At 42.5% G+C, this 18,778-nt stretch overlaps 1 protein-coding gene across 1 annotated transcript; it reads left to right on the forward strand.

The window, feature by feature from the left end:
- Positions 1 to 1,300: 1,300 nt before the first annotated feature.
- On the forward strand, positions 1,301 to 10,882 carry LOC135514184 (cationic amino acid transporter 4-like). Its single transcript, XM_064937468.1, has 5 exons — positions 1,301 to 1,382; positions 2,472 to 3,539; positions 3,822 to 4,534; positions 5,240 to 5,348; positions 6,133 to 10,882. Exons 2-5 carry the CDS (start codon positions 2,558 to 2,560, stop codon positions 6,342 to 6,344), a joined length of 2,016 nt encoding a protein of 671 aa, XP_064793540.1. The 5' UTR covers positions 1,301 to 1,382; positions 2,472 to 2,557; the 3' UTR covers positions 6,345 to 10,882.
- The last annotated feature ends 7,896 nt before the right edge of the window (positions 10,883 to 18,778 follow it).

Here is an 18,778-nt window from a genome sequence, read left to right on the forward strand (position 1 = left end):
ATAAGTTCGAATTTTTCTTCCACTTTGACATTACAGAATATTTTGTGTAGATTGTTGACAAAAAATGACTATTGTAATCCCACATTTTAATCCCACTTTGTAACACAACGTGGAAAACGTGGAAAAAGTAAAAGGGTGTGAATACTTTCTGAAGTCACTGTATGACAACAATGAAATCAAAAAAATGCGCCGAATACAACAGGTTCACCTTACAGTGAAATGCTTACTTACAAGCCCTTAACCAACAATGCAGTTTAAAAAAAGAAAGAAAATAAGAAGAATAAGAAATAAAAATAACAAATAATTAAAGAGCAGCGGTAAAATGCTATATACAGGGGGTACTGTTATAAACAGGGGGTACTGTTACAGAGTCAATTTGCGGAGGCACCGGTTAGTCGAGGTAATTGAGGTAATATGTACATGTAGGTAGAGTTATTAAAGTGATAATAACAGAGAGTAGCAGCAGTGTAAATGGGGGGGGGGGGGGTGCAAATAGTCTGGGTAGAAAGTGTCTTTTGCGGTAGCAGAGAGAACAGTCTATGACTAGGGTGGCTGGAGTCTTTGACAAGTTTTAGGGCCTTCCTCTGACACCGCCTGGTATAGAGGTCCTGGATAGCAGGAAGCTTGACCCCAGTGATGTACTGGGCCATAAGCACTACCCTCTATAGTGCCTTGTGGTCGGAGGCCAAGCAGTTGCCATACCAGGCAGAGCTTTGGTTGAGTTTCCCTGGCACTCTTTCCACATGCTAAAGTCATGGGACCGTTATTAGAATTTTTCAGCATCATGTTCAAACATCTATAAGTGACTTTGTAGAGCTTGACAATCAATTATAGAGACTTTCAGTTGATTTGGAGATGGTGCACGAAAAATGCTAATATATGTCCCATGACTTGAATGGGATTTATGCCAGGGAAACTCAACCAAAAGCATGGATTGTTGTCATACAACAGGTTACTTTTAACAAGGTATGGAAACCATTGTGGAATTTTAGAATTTTCTTGAGCTATCCATTTAAACACTGGCTGTACACAGGCCTTTTGGGTGCATTAATTTTCCCAGGCATTATTGACTTATTCCAGATTTTATAACTTGTGGATAAGTATTTTAAGTTTCGGCTAACCATATTATGTTATAGCCATCTGTCATTCGGTGATACAGTCGATGGCAAGGAACTGATGATGCATGCAATGTCTGAGAAGGGGTATGCGACGCTTGATCCTATCGTCATCAGATGTACAATAGACCAGTACTGTGCCTTTAAGAAGAGAGCTCGGTCAGCTCACAATCCTCTGGTTCTCCACCTTCCTCCCTTCCGTTGAGCTTCAAGGGATATCAACCGGGCCCGAGATAGGCTACTGATAAGCAATATTCGGCATTCAAGGTAAACCAATAAATTCATCTGTTACCATAGTAGAGCGTTTTATATTACACTATATATATGCAGAATAGCAGCAATGGTTGTGTTTCTCACCTGGCTCTTGCCATAGGCTACCTATTGAACCACCTTGTTTGTGCCATAATAAAGCAATATAAAACGTAAAATGTCATAGAATAGTCAGCCATTGCTTTATTGAAATAGCTTATCGTTTGTCATGAATAATATTTGCATGAGTTTCCATTTTCTTTTAAATTATTAATGTGGGTTTTGTGAAAACGACGCACATAAAGCCATTCATTCTATTTCACACGAATCGCCCGGTTATTATGGAGGACAGATGTATGGGTCGCTTCACTTTGTGTTGGTGTTTATTTCTAGGGAATAAAAGCGTTACGTAATGTATTTCTAGCATTGAGGCACAACTCGCCATATGCTCGCAGCGCGCAGTTTTGTCGGAAACGGTGCATCAGAAAAGCCGCCTACCGATGGTCCAATTTGTAAATGTATTCTATCACATAAAACGTCCATTGATGTTTGATTTTGGTACAGCAGCGTTAAATCATAACCAAACAGCTGTGTATGAATATGGTTAGGCTACTTCTAGTCAGTCTCATTACAGGAAGCTGAATATAATAGCCAACAAGCCTGTCATCATTAGGCCAATTGGACTGCCAGTGAATAGACGACGTGTCAAACACCCAGAGCAGATGTTTGAACTCTTTAGTATGGACAGTTATTAATCACTCTTACACAGAGCGATCACATTTGTTAAATTGCATACTTTATAGCTTTATTTATAGGTTTTACATTACTCAGGTAGACCCAATAGACATTTATTAAGCTACCCCACATAAGGCAAATACGAAAAATGTGTCTGCAATTCTGAACATGTTTCCACCTTTTGATGAGGGCAGACATGGAAAGCACAGCATCATCAGCAATATGACATCAGGCAGCAGTGTGGATAGGTGATCGATGAATGAGTTGAGTTGCTTTTGTCTACTTGCTCTGAAGTCACAGGCTTCAGGGAAAATTCAATGATGGCTGCTTTATCCCTGCATGATGGTATACATGTGTGTTTTTGTCTCTCAGGTTAGTCGATCAGGAGAAGAATGGATCCAGTTTGAGCATCTTGACTGATAAGACCCTGTCCAGTTGCTGAGTGTGATCCTGTAACCATGGCGACTTGTGGGCGTGGCTGTGTCCCTGCAGTGCGTTTCTGCCAGAGGCTGAACCGACTGAAGACCCTGGATGATGACTTGATGGTGACATCAATGAAGCGTTGCCTGACCATGGTGGACCTAGCCCTGCTGGGTGTTGGTGGCATGGTGGGCTCTGGCCTATATGTCCTGACTGGCACTGTTGCCAAGGACACCGCTGGACCTGCCGTAGTCCTCTCCTTCCTCATTGCAGGCATCGCCTCCCTGATGGCTGCCCTCTGCTATGCAGAGTTCGGAGCTCGTGTTCCCAGAACGGGCTCGGCCTACATGTTCACCTATGTTTCTTGTGGAGAGATCTGGGCCTTTCTCATTGGCTGGAACGTAGTGTTGGAGTACATGATTGGTGGAGCCGCAGTGGCGCGGGCGTGGAGTGGTTACCTGGACTCCATGTTTAACCACACCATCCAGAACTACACAGAGAACCACATAATGAAGTGGAATGTTCCCTATATCGCCCACTACCCTGACCTGCTGGCTGCAGGGATTCTAGTTGTTGCCACTATCTTCATAACCTTCGGAGTGCGAGTCTCCTCTTGGCTCAACCACATCTTCTCAGCCGTTAGTCTAGTTGTCATACTCTTCATCTTGGTGTTTGGCTTCGTGCTAGCCGACCCAGTCAACTGGAGCCAGAAGGAAGGAGGTTTTGCACCGTTTGGTGTCAATGGGGTAATGGCGGGCACAGCCACCTGCTTTTACGCATTTGTTGGCTTCGATGTGATTGCAGCCTCCAGCGAGGAGGCAAAGAACCCCCAGCGAGCCATTCCCATGGCCACAGCCATTTCCCTGGGCATGGCCGCCACAGCCTATATCCTGGTCTCCACAGTCCTCACTCTCATGGTGCCTTGGCACTCGCTCGACCCAAACTCAGCCCTGTCTGACGCCTTCTTCCGCCGAGGCTACAGCTGGGCTGGCTACATTGTGGCAGTAGGGTCCATCTGTGGTAAGTGTCTCTTGAAAGACTGTAACCACACCAATGTTAGCCTAGCAAGCCACCTGATGTCGCAAGCTTACATGAATGGTTTGCTACTACGGAATCATGATAGCGCAGCAGTAGTCAATCTGGTAATTACGAGGCTACACCAATGTATCATGTCATTAAGTTTATTTTGGTTAGTTGATGATATAAATGATTGAAGGGCAAATGTGTATGACATTTATTTTTACTTCATACAGTAGGTCTCTTGGGCTGATAATGTGACTCTCTCTCCATCCCCTTTTCCAGCCATGAACACAGTGCTACTCAGCAACCTCTTCTCTCTCCCTCGGATTGTTTACGCTATGGCGGAAGATGGCCTCTTCTTCTCCTTCTTCGCCAAGGTCAACCCTGTCACCAAGGTCCCTGTTAATGCCATCTTGGTGTTTGGCCTCCTCATGGCTGTCATGGCCCTCATCTTTGACCTGGAGGCCCTGGTCCAGTTCCTGTCCATCGGCACCCTCCTGGCCTACACCTTTGTGGCAGCCAGTGTCATCGTGCTGCGCTTCCAGCCTGAGAAAGAGAAGACCAGTTGCAAGGCTAACTCCACTACCTCCCCCAACTCTAACCCTGAGCCCTCGCCTGAAGTCTCAGAGTCTCAGATCATAGCTCAGGACAGTGGGGAGCTGAAGGAGTATGAGTCTTTCTCAGACAAGCTGCAGCTGGTGGAGATGCAGAAGACCAGGGAACGGAGTGCCCCAGGGGTGTTGAAGGCCCGCTGGGAGCCTTACCTGGGCAGGTTGCTGGGGGACTTTGAGCCAGGGGAAGTGGTGGCCTTTTCTGTGCTGGCGGTGATGGTGAGCTCAGTGTCACTCTGTGCCGTGTTTGTGTTTGGGAGTAACCAGCTTCAGCTGCCTACGTGGAGCATCGCCCTGCTAATAGTGGTGTTTGGCTCAACCTTTCTTCTCTGCCTGGTCATCATATATGCCCATGAACCTCATGTCAACACCAAAACCTTCCAGGTGAGCCAAACAGATTCTAACTTTTGTATTATATGTCCGCTCATATGCCCAAAGTTTAAATGTAAAGCCATTCACAACTTTGTTGACTTTCACTTGTATAGAATAGTGTGGGCCCACCCATAAAGTTAGGGAAGCAGAACAAAACCCTCGCCTTAGAGTTATTATCTGTATAATGTTGTCTGCCTGGGGAGTTGAGCAAACAGCCTTTTATATTTCCCTAAGTTCTTATGTAGCTATGATAAACTGATACTACTCTTTATGAGTTTTAAGTCTCTCACAGACTAATTGTAGCTGTCGCTACACTTCAGGTGTGATAAACTCTGCTCAGTCTGACTAGAGCCCAGACTGCCTATAGCCCAGTAGACAGGGACTCAGGGAGCCACATTATCAGCCAGAAGACACTCGCTCTCCGCTGTGTGGTCGATCTGCTCCTCATATAAAATAGAATCTGTTTCTGTGACTCATATTTGAGAGGCAGACGTTTCCGTGAGCTCAAGCAGGACCCATGTTCCCCCTGGCACCAACCTATTCATTCTGCTGAATTAAATTAAGTTAACCAAGCTCTTCATCTTTTAGTAAAGACTAGTGGTCTTTCTGGCTCTCCAGCTTCCTTTTTGTCAGTGACTAACACTTGTGAAATTGAGGTGTGCTATTTGACAAATTTGAATGCATGTCAGTGGTTGTTTGCTGTTGTAATATTTCTAGGTACCCTTGGTCCCATTCATTCCCGCTGCAAGCATCCTCATGAATGTGTTCCTAATGCTGAAGCTCAGCCCCATGACCTGGATCCGCTTTACTGTATGGGTGGCTGCAGGTAAGATTACATCTGCTAATGGCACAAACATGTGTTGTGTAAAGACCATGTGCTATGTAGCACTGACAGGCCTTGTAAGCCAAACATCATGTCAGGCAGAACTGAAATGATTGCATTCAGTGGTTGAGATACTGTGCATTTTAACCTAAATGGTCGACAAATAGTATGGTTACTTAATACTGATTGATGATAAGTAGCAGGATACGAAACAGGGTTTTATACCTACAGGGTTTTGTACATGGTACAAGTTTGTATTTAAACGTAAACCCCCAAAGAGACAGTGAGTTTTCTAGCCAACACCTGCTGCAGTGAGAAGGTGTTAATTGGCTATAGAGATTGCTGTCATAAAAATGGATCATCAAGGAAACATGAGTGGCTGTATGGGCTCAGAGGTCTTCTGGACCATGTAAACCATTTAAACACACCTGTCTGCCTACAGAAATTTAACTGGCTTCACAGGGAATATTGGACATGACAGAGGCTTGGGCTAAGCCATGTCTAAGTAATAATTTCCCTGGTGAAAGTTGTGGCCATAACACACAGATGGGATGGGCCAAGATGTGTCTATAGGCTGTGGTGACTGTTAAGCACCTCCATATTCCTGCTATAGCTGTATGTTCTCAACAGAGTTGCACATACAGTATGATAACAATAACAACATGTCTGTGTGATTCTGATTATGTAGTCAAACAATATTCAAAAGTGCCACCCAATGCTGTAACAAATACCATTTGCTTTTTAGAATATTCAAATTCAATTAACAGTATGTGTTGCACCTCTCCAGGTCTGCTCGTGTATTTTGGCTATGGGATCTGGCACAGTAAGGAGGGCCTGAGGGAGCTGCAGCCCAAGGATATGGCAGCCAGGTATGTGGTGCTCCCCAGTGGCAGCCTGGTAGAGACAGTCCAGTCTGTGCAGCCGAATGGACAGCATGACACCAGCACCCTCCACACCACTCACTCCCGGTCTGCTGAGGAGCAGCAGGCAAAGAGATGATGTGTAAGAAGGGAGCCATTCTTATTCAAGTGGGCCATTATCGTCTATCTGCTCCTGCTCATATACTTTTACTGCTTTCATTACCTCACTCTCTTCTCTTCTCACCCCTCCCTCATGTGACTGGCCTCATACAGTTGGTGTGTAACCCCACAAGGCTCTGTTTCTCTGCATTAGTAAACACACATCACAGGATGGGACTCACTCTCATTATGAAACATATTTATAGCTGTTAATATGGGAACATACCTTTTTATAGCTATCCAGCATTGTTTACTATATTATTTATTTCAATAAACCAGCACAGGTGTTTTTTTTATTGTTAGCATTGCTCTCAACTTTAACGTACCTTTGGCACTCACAATTGAATGTTTCTGGAAGATGGAAAGTGCTTATGATTATGGCATACATTGAATCATGATTAGGGCTGTTGCGGCAACCATATTACTGCCACTCCGGCGGTCACGAGTCATGAAGACAGTCAAATTCCATGTGACCGTTTAGTCACGGTAATTAGGCTTCTCCAAGCTCTGATGCTGCTGATGGTTGTTAGTAGCCTACCAAACCTGCTAACTGCCTGGTACTCAGCACTTTATTGTCTGACATCGATGCAAATGTAATTAACTTTTTCAAATCCTAGTAGCACACGTCATGCAGCCGAGCCCAAACGCCTACGTGTTGTATCACAACTAAAGTGGCCAATAACTTCTTAGAATTAAGCACATTAATACGCTTTACAAGGGGTGCAGAGCCTAACGGGCATACATAAGCAATGTGTAAGTTTCAAGTTTGAGTAAGATCATTTTCACCATAAACATGCACCTATAATAAAAGCATTACATGCATAATGCATTTACAGTCACTTTTGATAGTGACCTACTCTTCTTTTTGGCTGTTGAAAAGTAAACGGACAGTTTTCCCAATATCTTCAATATGCACCTCGGAATTGTATAAGGACGTGCACAGTTGCGTCCCCGATGTGTCTGTCTTCACTTGTAGCCTGTGAGAAAGACCAGATCACTGCTGGAGAGCCATGTGAGTGAGAGGTGCTTCAGAGCGTGCAGCATTCCAGGCCAAGGGCACAACAGCCACTGGACGCAAAAGACAGTGATTTAAAAAATATATATATATATTTTTTTTTAGGGTGCTTAATGGCCGCACAAAGGGGATGCCGCCGGGAAATTCGAGGCATTATCAAGTGCTTGTCAAATTGTGAATGAGGGACTGATGTAGTGTGTACAGCACAACGCAAAAAAAAAAACAGATCTCATGCCTTTCAAGCTTTTTTCAAATCATCATCAGTCGCATCATGCAGCCTTACAATGTGTTAAAAATCAAAACATATAGACCAATGTTTGTAGAACAACTAAAGTTACATTAATAACTAAATTAAGCATATAGGAGTACCTATTTCTTTGTTAACCGCTCAACACAGAATAACCGAGTGTGAGTTTGGAGAAAATATCCTTTCTTTTTTATTCAACTTTGTTCAATTGTATTCTTCAAACTATAAATAATGCCATGGAATTCTAAGCAAATCTTGTCTGCTAAATGAACTAGTGTAGCCCACAGCCATTTAGCATAGCCAGATTAAGACCTAACATAAGGACAACTCAGAGTAAGCTATTCTGTTCTTCTGAAATAGACCACATTTTCTTAATATCATGCTTCTTTAGACCTGTCTAAAATAAATAATGGATTCATTGTGAAGGTGTAGGCTATATTACATGGATTTATTAGACTTTTTAAAATGGAGCTGTTCCAAAGGTCTGCATCAGTGGCTTGTGTGGAAGCCAGGAGATGCTAAATGTGTATATGTTAATTAATGGTCGTCAGTTACCGTGAGACTGGCAGTTATTTGCTTGACAATCATCGGCTGAAAAATTATCTATCTCTCACAGACACACAGTCTTGTATAACTAACCTTGTGGGGACACAATTCAGTCCCATTCAAAATCCTATTTTCTCCAACCTTAACCTTCACCCTAACCTTAACCCTAAAACTAACCCTGGCTCCTAAACCTAATTCTAACCTTAGCCCTAAACCCCCTAGAAATAGCATTTGACCTTATGGGGAGGAACAAAATGTCCCCAGTTGGTCAAATTGTTGTTTGTTTACTATTCTTGTGGGGTCGCACACACACACACACAAGCATTATTCTCGCCTGAGGAGAGACTAGATTCTGTCAGTGGGTCATGTGGCTCTACTTACAACCCCTGTGACCACCTCTGTAGCTCCCTCATGCTGGTGGCTGCTCAGCCAAATGCAAATCAACAACATTGCTAGTTTCTTAAACGTTTCTGGTTTTTTTTTAGATATTGATTTATTTTGTGTATTCTCCGAACTGTGATACATTTCACTGATGATGGCATCTCTCAGATGGTACTCTCTTTAATTAATCTGTGTTTTTCCCCTATCCGTGACTAGGCCAATCAGCATATCACACACATTATATTTTAGTACCTCACTTCGTATTATAGTGACCCGACTCCACTTGAGATGGTCAAGTGACAATTCTTCTAATGGTGACTAGGGGGTAAGAAGACCTTTCAACCTCTCACTTAATCCACAGACTCCTATCCCATGACCTCACTCTCTCTTATGTGTCCCACATTTTGTCAATGAACTTAATCTCTGCTGGGAAGGGGTTTTTCCCATGCACAATAACTAGACAGCGGCCCATTCCCCGTCGCTCTGCTAGCATGAGGTTAGATAATACAACCAGCTGATATAAAAGCACATGGATTGTTTTAGCTATTGTTTTATTCTCATTTCTCCTCATACACAAGAGGGATAACGAGATTATAAACATATCAAATAAAAATTAAAAATCAAATCAAATGTTATTTGTCACATGCACCGAATACAACAGGTGTTGTCCTTAACCAACAATGCAGTTCAAGAAATAGAGTAAACAAAATATTTACTAAAAATACTAAAGTAAAAAATAAAATAAAGTAACACAATAAAATAACAATACCGAGGCTATGTACAGGGGGTACCGGTACCAAGTCAATGTGCGGGGTTACAGGTTAGTCAAGGTAATTTGTACATGTAGGCAGGGGTAAAGTGACTATGCATAGATAATAAGCAGCGAGTAGCAGCAGTGTAAAAACAAAATGTGTGTGGGTGTGTGGGGGGGAGGGGTGTCACAGTAAATACTCCAAGTGGCCATTTGATTAATTGTTCAGCAGTCTTATGGCGTGGGGGTAGAACTTTTCGTTCTGGTACCGCTTGTTGTGAGGTAGCAGAGGGAACAGTCTAAGACTTGGGTGACTCTGACAATTTTATGTGCATATGATTTAATACATGCTTTTTGTAAGGCAAGTACAAACCCAGTGCATGATGTACCAGAACAGGGTATTTGGTGGTGGTGCTGCTGCTTAAAAGCATATTGGCAAACAGAGATTGGGAGTTATGCCAGCCATAGGACATCCCTTATCCTCATGAGGCCTCTGTAATCTGACAGATTTGCAGCGGTCCCTGCAGCTGCCTAATAGCTTGACCTAGATGATAAAACACATATGTGAGATCACACAGTGCTGAATTACACTGAATGTCTCAGAGACAGCACTCTCACCAACAGTTACTCCCTTTCCTGTCAGTGTCTAAGATGTAACAATGTCTTAAGGTGATAATCATAGCATTCCAATGGCTGAAGTTTTCAGTCAAGTCCTGACGAGGTGTTATTTTGTTACCTATTAGGTGTAGATTTGCATGGTTGTCACGTTTGGAGATTGTGGTAAAACATCTACCATTTATCTGTGTTTTAATAATGTTACTAAAACATTGCCTTAATGTTATTAGCAGTTTCTATATACCACAGCCCTTAGAATGATGAAGAATGAGCATGATTCCCTGACTACTGGCTACCAGCCTCAGAAGTGTCTGTAGCTCAGCTTAGTGTTGTACTCAGAAATATGTTGTCTCTTTATCACTATTTATTAGTTATTATAAACAAACCAGTATGCTTATGTAAATATGACACAAGTAACCAATGGCCTTAAATATGTTTTCATGAATACGGAATGATTCCCAAAGCTTACCTTTCCTTAAAATTTAAATTGTTCAGGTATTTTTTTTTCCTCTATCCAAGTAGTTTTCCCTGTTATAATCTCAGTATTTACTCATAGGATATATCGTAAATGACTATATAACATTCAATTGATTTGAACAACAGATATAACCTTTGAAATAATCTAATGTTATTGGATGCGGGGATACAAAAAATATTCAATGGATTTTTGTACAACTTTGCACATTGTTTAAGTTTCTAACTGCAAATGACTGTGTCCTTCTTCCACCGTGTCTCTTTTTTTCCTGTGGGGGCAAGTTGCAGGTGTTGACACTGGTGCTTTTGGCAAGCTGAACATTTCCTCACATCTGTGAGTTGCGGTCTTTGTCTTTTGTGTATCAGTAAGCACAGTGCGATATGAGGTCTGACTGTACCTATGTACTCTATACTTTCACATCCAAATGTCTTTTTGTTGTATAGTCTAAAATAAGTTATTTTGTGACAAATAAATGTTTTGAAGCAGCATTCTGAATATTGTTATTTTTACAGGGTAGCATACTATTAAAATAACTAAATTGATTATACAATGCTCCATTTTACATTTTCAGATAAATAATGTGTCTGACATATTTTGTTTTTATACTCAATGCAACAATTTAACAATTAGGCTAAATCAGTCTGTCAATCATGAGACAAGGATACCATCGACAATACATTCATTATCAAAGGTTAGACTTGATCAAGCAAGTTGTCTCTGAGGAGGATTCGTGAGTTAGTGGGCTAAGAAATTATTGATTTCATTAGTACATCTGCATTCCGCAAATACTTCAGTGTCTAGGTATATCCCTGAAAATGAAACCCAGTATTATGCTACCACTGAACTCATGCAGACACATTTGAACAGGCATGAACAATAATATGGGCTTGAATTGCATAGTTTCAGGTGTAGTCAATATCCAGTCTGGATCTATGGGGCTTTTCACAGGTATCTCCATGACTACAGCCCACCTTCAGAAAAGTAATTTGGCATTTCTAGTGCAAGGAAAAACAAAAGGACAAAAATATTGCACCCTAACATGCCATGGGAAGCATACTTCAATGAATTGGTTGTTCTACCATCAAGTATACTCCTCAATAGGTGAAGGGTTGGACTGACAGGAGGGAACCCACACAAGATGTCATGCTCTGATCATCAATGTTGCCATAGGAACTTACCCCTCCCTCGTCAGAGTACTCTGTAAATCATTAGACACATCTGCATTCGTGGCATTGTTGGTGACACAATAGTAGAGCCTTTAGAAGACCACACACTTAGCTAAACACATACACACACCATGGCTTGTCTTTTACCTAGCTTCTCCCTTTTCTAGACTGATAATTTTAAGACACTTATTTTTAGTGTGTGTTTGTGCATGACCAGATTCTTTATGAGTTTAAATAATGAATGTGCTTTGATAGGCTCGTTATGCTCAGTCTTATTACTTTACCATTCTAAACTAGGTAAAACTGTTTTGCTAAATGCATGAAGTCAACAAATGCACATTTGCAATCCAAAGTAGCAAAGTGATTAACACAACAGTTCAAGAAAGAAAAAACATGATACCACAGTTTGAGAATGAATCAAATTCATTTTCAGTTAAATAGCAACTTCAAACCAGCTCAATGTTGCCAAGATCCTGAACTCTATAACTTTTCTGCATCTGCCTCAGCTGATACACAAACAACTATGTGTATGAGCTACAATGCAATGCCTTACTGCAGTCTCCTGATGGAGAAGCCTGACATATACTTCTAACAGCCTCTTTCTGCCTCAGCCTCTTTCGGCATTACTATGCTCCAAAAATTGTCAACATGAGGTTGATCACCCAGTGCTGGATTTATTTCTTCCTCTGGAGAAAGAGCATGTTCGGGACGCCTGGCGTATCTTTGCTTAGGCTGCTGGCTGCGCCGGTGTCTGGGGAGAGCCGTAGAGTCCGCTGGTGCACTAGAGCTGTAGAGAAGGTGGCAGAGACATGATCCCAAGGCCCCATCACCACAGGGATGGAATCCCCTTTGTCTGCTCCCTTCCTCCGTAATCAATGTTTCAACACTCCTGCACTGGAGGTCTGTCTGGGATGGGCAAAATTAGAGAAAAGATGAGTCATAAATACATTCATAAATGATGCATTTATGAAAACACTACTAGAATTAAAACACTATACATGCTAAGGTAAGATTCCATTTTTTGTAGTCCCCAAGAAAAACGGTTGGTCAAGCAATACAGTTGACTGCTATATTACCTGCAGTATACATAAATGTATATGTTCTTTCTGTGGTGTTGACTTAGAGGGCTGTGTTGTACGTAGGGGGTGGGATTTAGCTGTCTCTCTCTGGGAGCATCAGGCAGACTGGGAGAATCCAAAGCTGCTGAGAGAGGTTGTCTGTAAGAGATAACGACAGTTGTAAAACACATTATCATTGTTCAGGTGTAGTCGATAAATAAAACATGCAGTACAGATGTAGGATCTTAATTTGAGCCAGTTTGCAACAGCAGGAAATAATCCTGCAGCAACAGGAAATGTGAATTATTATGTGGATTATAATGAATGGACATTTTTTTGTAGGGGGTTATACATTTTTCAATAGGGCAAATCAAGTCTGACATTTTAAAGGGGAAATTACAAACATTAGAAGCCTAGTTAAACCTTGAATACACTACAAGTATGCATTTCCGGCTCCGCAGGAAAATTCTCAGCAACAAAATAGTGATCAAATTAAGATCCTACATCTGTAGTTCTCCAGCAGCAGTTTTGAAGTATTATCCCCGGATTGTGTCAAGAAGCAGTGCGGTTTGGGTGGGTGGTGTTTCGGAGGACGCACGGCTCTCGACCTTCACCTCTCCCAAGGCTTTACGGGAGTTGCAGCGATGAGACAAGACTGTAACTACTAATTGGATACCACGGAATTGGGGAGAGAAAGGGATAAAAACTATTTAAGAATAATGGAGGCCAGTGTGTTTTGGGGGAGCTTCAATGCTGCAGAATATTTTTAGTACCCTTCCCCAGGTCTGTGCCTCGACACAATCCTTTCTATGAGCTCTACGGACAATTCCTCAACCTTATGGCTTGGTTTTTGCTCTGACATTCACTGTCAACTGTGGGACCTTATATAGAAAGTTGTGTGCTTTTCCAAATCATGTCCAATCAATTGAATTTACCACGGTGGACTCCAATCAAGTTTTAAAAACATCTCAAGGATGATCAATGGAAACAGGATGCACCTGAGCTCAATTCCGAGTTTCTTATTTTTAATACATTTGCAAATTTCTAAAAACCTGTTTTCGCTTTGTCATTATGGGGTATTGTGTGTAGATTGCTGAGGAAAATGTTTTCTTTAATACTTTTTAGAATAAGGCTGTAAAGTAACAAAATGTGGAAAAAGTCAAAGGGACTGAATTTCCAAATGCACTGGAGTTGTAACTCTGTCTATGCTTGTAATACTGGTATTTCTATTTGAAACCATATGGAAGTAAACCCACATGAACAAACAATACAATACAAACAATACAGGTTGTACAAGTAAAGTCAACATTGTAGTTAACAAACAGAAAATGCTCTGAGTTATTTAGAGAAGAGATCCTACTCTGGTGGTCCCTGAGGCAGTGGGTTGAGCTCTGGGAATGCCACCAGAAGCCTCTCCCTCTTTGCTAACTCCTGCACCTCTCCTCTCAGCTGATCCAAACTGTCTTTCAGCTTGCTCACATGACTCCAATCTCTGCTTCTCCTGCTGCAGCTCAGAACACAAGGCCTCAGGGACTGCAGAGGCAAGGCCATTATTTACATACACATTATTGTTCTTTGAAAATGAAATAGGATCATATTTATATACTGTATCTGCTATGCTGAAGTATGGCTCTGCCCAACGTATGCAAGCAGCACTATAAAATGTACTATAACGTGAAACATTTCATTGTGCTTAATATTGTATTGAGTCACATCTGTCTGGTAGTAATGTACCTGTTATTGGGTGAGCTGGGTTTTAAGTTGGTCCTTCTCCTCTGAGATGTGTCTCAGTCTATCCTGTAGGCCTGTCTATGTGTCCTCAGTCTCCCCCAACTGTCCTTGAAGCTCCTCACACTCCTGGTCCAGAGCATCCACTCTCTCCACTAGAGACATCTGCTTGGCCTGCAGTGACTGTTGAAGACACAGAGTGAGACTGTGCAGTAACAACTCACGTAAAACAGGATCAGAGTTTTTAGATGTGGCCTTTAACACATTTACTAGTACTGCCCCAGGTCTGGTTTTAAAGACTCATCTGCCCCCATGAGTATCCAAGTTCAAACCCCCGAGTTGACAAGGTACAAATCTGTCGTTCTGCTCCTGAACAGGCAGTTAACCCACTGTTCCTAAGCAGTCATTGAAAATAAGAATTTGTTCATAACTGACTTGCCTGGTTAAATAAAGGTAAAAAAAAAAATGGCTGTTATACTGACCTCCTGTTGGTGACATGCATTCTGGTACTTGGAGTTCTCTTTGTCAAGTAAGAGCTGAGTACTGGACAGTTGAGCCTCCAGTGTTTGTGTCTTCTCCTCTTGTTTATTCCGTGCCTCTTCCTCTACCTGCAAGGCCTTCACTTCCTGATGTAGCTTATCTCTCTCTCACTCTGACAAAGAAAGGACAAGGTTCCACATATTTTCTGTTCACAACAATTAGATAACTTGGGCTGTCTCCTTCTGCTCCTAAAACATCAGACTTGGGGTGGGGGTGTACGTCCTTACCGAGTTTGTGTAACCTTTTTTGTTGCAAACTAATCTCTGCCTTCAGTTTGGAGTTGCTATCCTCCAGGGACATGGAGCCTAAAATGGACAGATATACAGTATATTGTGAATAACATGAAAGCATATTTACTATTGAAATGTTACAATATTTCATCCCCCTTCAAATATATTGTTGTCAGCGAGGTTTCCTCTGAGTGCTACTGTACCTCACCTCAGCTCCTCATGTTCGTCCTGCAGTCTCCTCTCTGTCTCCTTCCTGGATGCCTGGGCCTCCTACAGTCTTGCTTGGTCCTTTGCCCATTCACGCTTTAGTTCCTCCTGTTCCCTCCTCCAGCTGAGCCCTGCACTGTGGACTGCACCTTCAGCAGATGCTTTCCCACCTGACCCATGTCCCTGTGCTGCTCTGTGGACCACTGGGACACATCTCCTACAGTCAGACGGCCCTGCTGCATAGTGTCATCCACAGCCACCAGGAGGCGCTGCAGAGAGGTGGGAAGGCCCTCGCTCCGACACAGCTCCACAAGAGCATCACCAGTCTCCCTCAGGCTGGACTGGACACGAGCACAGGCATCACAGGGGACAAGGGAGGACTCTACTGTCTGGAAACTTACATTATGAGTGTCTGTGGATATAGGGGAAAAGCAGGAGGGGATGATGCTTGCTGTTCTGCGAGTAGGACAGGAGGGGCCGCCATTTGCTACTGTCTGTGGAGGAATGGAGTGCTTGCTGTTGTTCTTGAAGTACAGTGCTGAGACACTACGGATGGAGACTGTGGACAGATATCCCTTTTTGTGGTCAGGAGTGAGGATGCTAAAGAGAAAGTGGTGTTTTCCTCACACTTTGGAGTTTTGATCAATTCTTGAATATCTTGCTTCATGCTCTGAATAAGAGGGAACAACATGGTCATAAAATATACATTTAATGGGAAGAAAAAAAAACTAAACACCAGGAGTGCTTTAAAAACTCACTCTGGTTGCCAATCTGGATAAAGTTATTCCAATAGTGTCCAACTACAAGGCCAATTGATACACATGGAGCTGTTTGCTTCATGTTTTCTTTCTGTCCAAAATTCAACTGCTCTGCATATGCACTGAAACTTTGCAGCAGGAGTAGTAATCTAGGGAAAATAAATGGATTACAGTCATGTATCGTTAATTTCCAACAATTCTCTAGCTACGGGTGGGTCTAATCCTGAATGCAGATTGGTTAAATCCGCATTTCAGATGGTGTCTATTCCACAATTTACCACTGGCTAATCTATGGAGTTAAAAATGCCTATTTACTCTGTTCCATCTGACTGCACAATCCACTGGCTCATCAGCCCAGCCAAGCAAACTTGCTAAACTTCAGCTAAACTTGATCTCCACTATAAAAAGCATCTAGACATTATCTCACATTTCTTTTATACTAACATTTCGTTTTCAACAGTATGATTTGTATAAACCTTGCGGTCTGTCTCGCCGACATTTGCCAAATTGTTTCAATATTCAAATTCGATCTCCGACATTTGCCAAATTGTTTCAATATTCAAATTCGATCTCCAGCCGTCCCATAGTAATGAACGAGTTGGGAGAAGACAGACAGACAGGCAGGCAGCGTTTCTCAGCCGGTCAAAATCAGGAAACAGCGGGCTTCATTTTTATGGATATATATACAAAGAAATGTAAATTGAAAAAAGGTCAAATGAAACGAAGTGCAGCTAGTTTGCAGTCTTTCCAGCTCCAGTTGCTCTAAATAACTGTGTCCTGACAAATGAGCACATTTTCTATGAGATGAAATCGTGCCTCATTAACTCATTGTTATGGATGTCTCCACAAAACAGCGTAAACAGATGCAAATGTAGCTACTTTGCTGTTATTCCGAATGCAATTTTTGACATGAGTGTGAATTAGCCGTAGTTGGCTAAGCTAGAAGGCAAAAGATAATAACGTTGCCAGCTAGTATGGCAATGGGACATTTAGAACGAACGACTGGGTCTCGTCCCTCGATACAGAACAAAAATACTGGGTCGCGTCTCTGGCAAACGAACCGATTGAACAAACGACCAGCCAGTTGAGTAGCATATATAGTCCCGATTTGTGTCGGGACTATATCTTGTGTAAGGATGAAATTGTATGAATACATTTTTTTTAAATAACGTTTTTAATGAAAATATGTAAATCATTATTTTAATATGTTGGTAACCCGTATAAAAGTGGTGATGCCCTTGAAGCTGGTGTTTGGAGGATATATTGGCACGGTTTGCTGGCCCTCTACTAACAACACCCGTGTCAATATCAAATCAAATCAAATTTTATTTGTCACATACACATGGTTAGCAGATGTTAATGCAAGTGTAGCGAAATGCTTGTGCTTCTAGTTCCGACAATGCAGTAATAACCAACAAGTAATCTAACTAACAATTCCTAAACTACTGTCTTACACACAGTGTAAGGGGATAAAGAATATGTACATAAGGATATATGAATGAGTGATGGTACAGAGCAGCATAGGCAAGATACAGTAGATGGTATCAAGTACAGTATATACATATGAGATGAGTATGTAAACAAAGTGGCATAGTTAAAGTGGCTAGTGATACATGTATTACATAAGGATGCAGTCGATGATATAGAGTACAGTATATACGTATGCATATGAGATGAATAATGTAGGGTATGTAACGTTATATAAGGTAGCATTGTTTAAAGTGGCTAGTGATATATTTACATCATTTCCCATCAATTCCCATTATTAAAGTGGCTGGAGTTGAGTCAGTGTCAGTGTGTTGGCAGCAGCCACTCAATGTTAGTGGTGGCTGTTTAACAGTCTGATGGTCTTGAGATAGAAGCTGTTTTTCAGTCTCTCGGTCCCAGCTTTGATGCACCTGTACTGACCTCGCCTTCTGGATGATAGCGGGGTGAACAGGCAGTGGCTCGGGTGGTTGATGTCCTTGATGATCTTTATGGCCTTCCTGTAACATCGGGTGGTGTAGGTGTCCTGGAGAGCAGGTAGTTTGCCCCCGGTGATGTGTTGTGCAGACCTCACTACCCTCTGGAGAGCCTTATGGTTGAGGGCGGAGCAGTTGCCGTACCAGGCGGTGATACAGCCCGCCAGGATGCTCTCGATTGTGCATCTGTAGAAGTTTGTGAGTGCTTTTGGTGACAAGCCGAATTTCTTCAGCCTCCTGAGGTTGAAGAGGCGCTGCTGCGCCTTCTTCACGATGCTGTCTGTGTGAGTGGACCAATTCAGTTTGTCTGTGATGTGTATGCCGAGGAACTTAAAACTTGCTACTCTCTCCACTACTGTTCCATCGATGTGGATAGGGGGGTGTTCCCTCTGCTGTTTCCTGAAGTCCACAATCATCTCCTTAGTTTTGTTGACGTTGAGTGTGAGGTTATTGTCCTGACACCACACTCCGAGGGCCCTCACCTCCTCCCTGTAGGCCGTCTTGTCGTTGTTGGTAATCAAGCCTACCACTGTTGTGTCGTCCGCAAACTTGATGATTGAGTTGGAGGCGTGCGTGGCCATGCAGTCGTGGGTGAACAGGGAGTACAGGAGAGGGCTCAGAACGCACCCTTGTGGGGCCCCAGTGTTGAGGATCAGCGGGGAGGAGATGTTGTTACCTACCCTCACCACCTGGGGGCGGCCCGTCAGGAAGTCCAGTACCCAGTTGCACAGGGCGG

The sequence above is a fragment of the Oncorhynchus masou genome, chromosome 25 (genome assembly GCF_036934945.1).
Source record: "Oncorhynchus masou masou isolate Uvic2021 chromosome 25, UVic_Omas_1.1, whole genome shotgun sequence".
NCBI classification, from domain to species: domain Eukaryota; kingdom Metazoa; phylum Chordata; class Actinopteri; order Salmoniformes; family Salmonidae; genus Oncorhynchus; species Oncorhynchus masou.

Excerpts from the sequence above, each read along its gene's own strand:
- LOC135514184 (XM_064937468.1), top strand. The coding sequence starts at position 2,558 with ATGGCGACTTGTGGGCGTGGCTGTGTCCCTGCAGTGCGTTTCTGCCAG. Across the intron at positions 4,535-5,239 it reads TCAACACCAAAACCTTCCAG|GTACCCTTGGTCCCATTCAT; the intron begins GTGAGCCAAACA and ends TAATATTTCTAG. Across the intron at positions 5,349-6,132 it reads TACTGTATGGGTGGCTGCAG|GTCTGCTCGTGTATTTTGGC; the intron begins GTAAGATTACAT and ends GCACCTCTCCAG.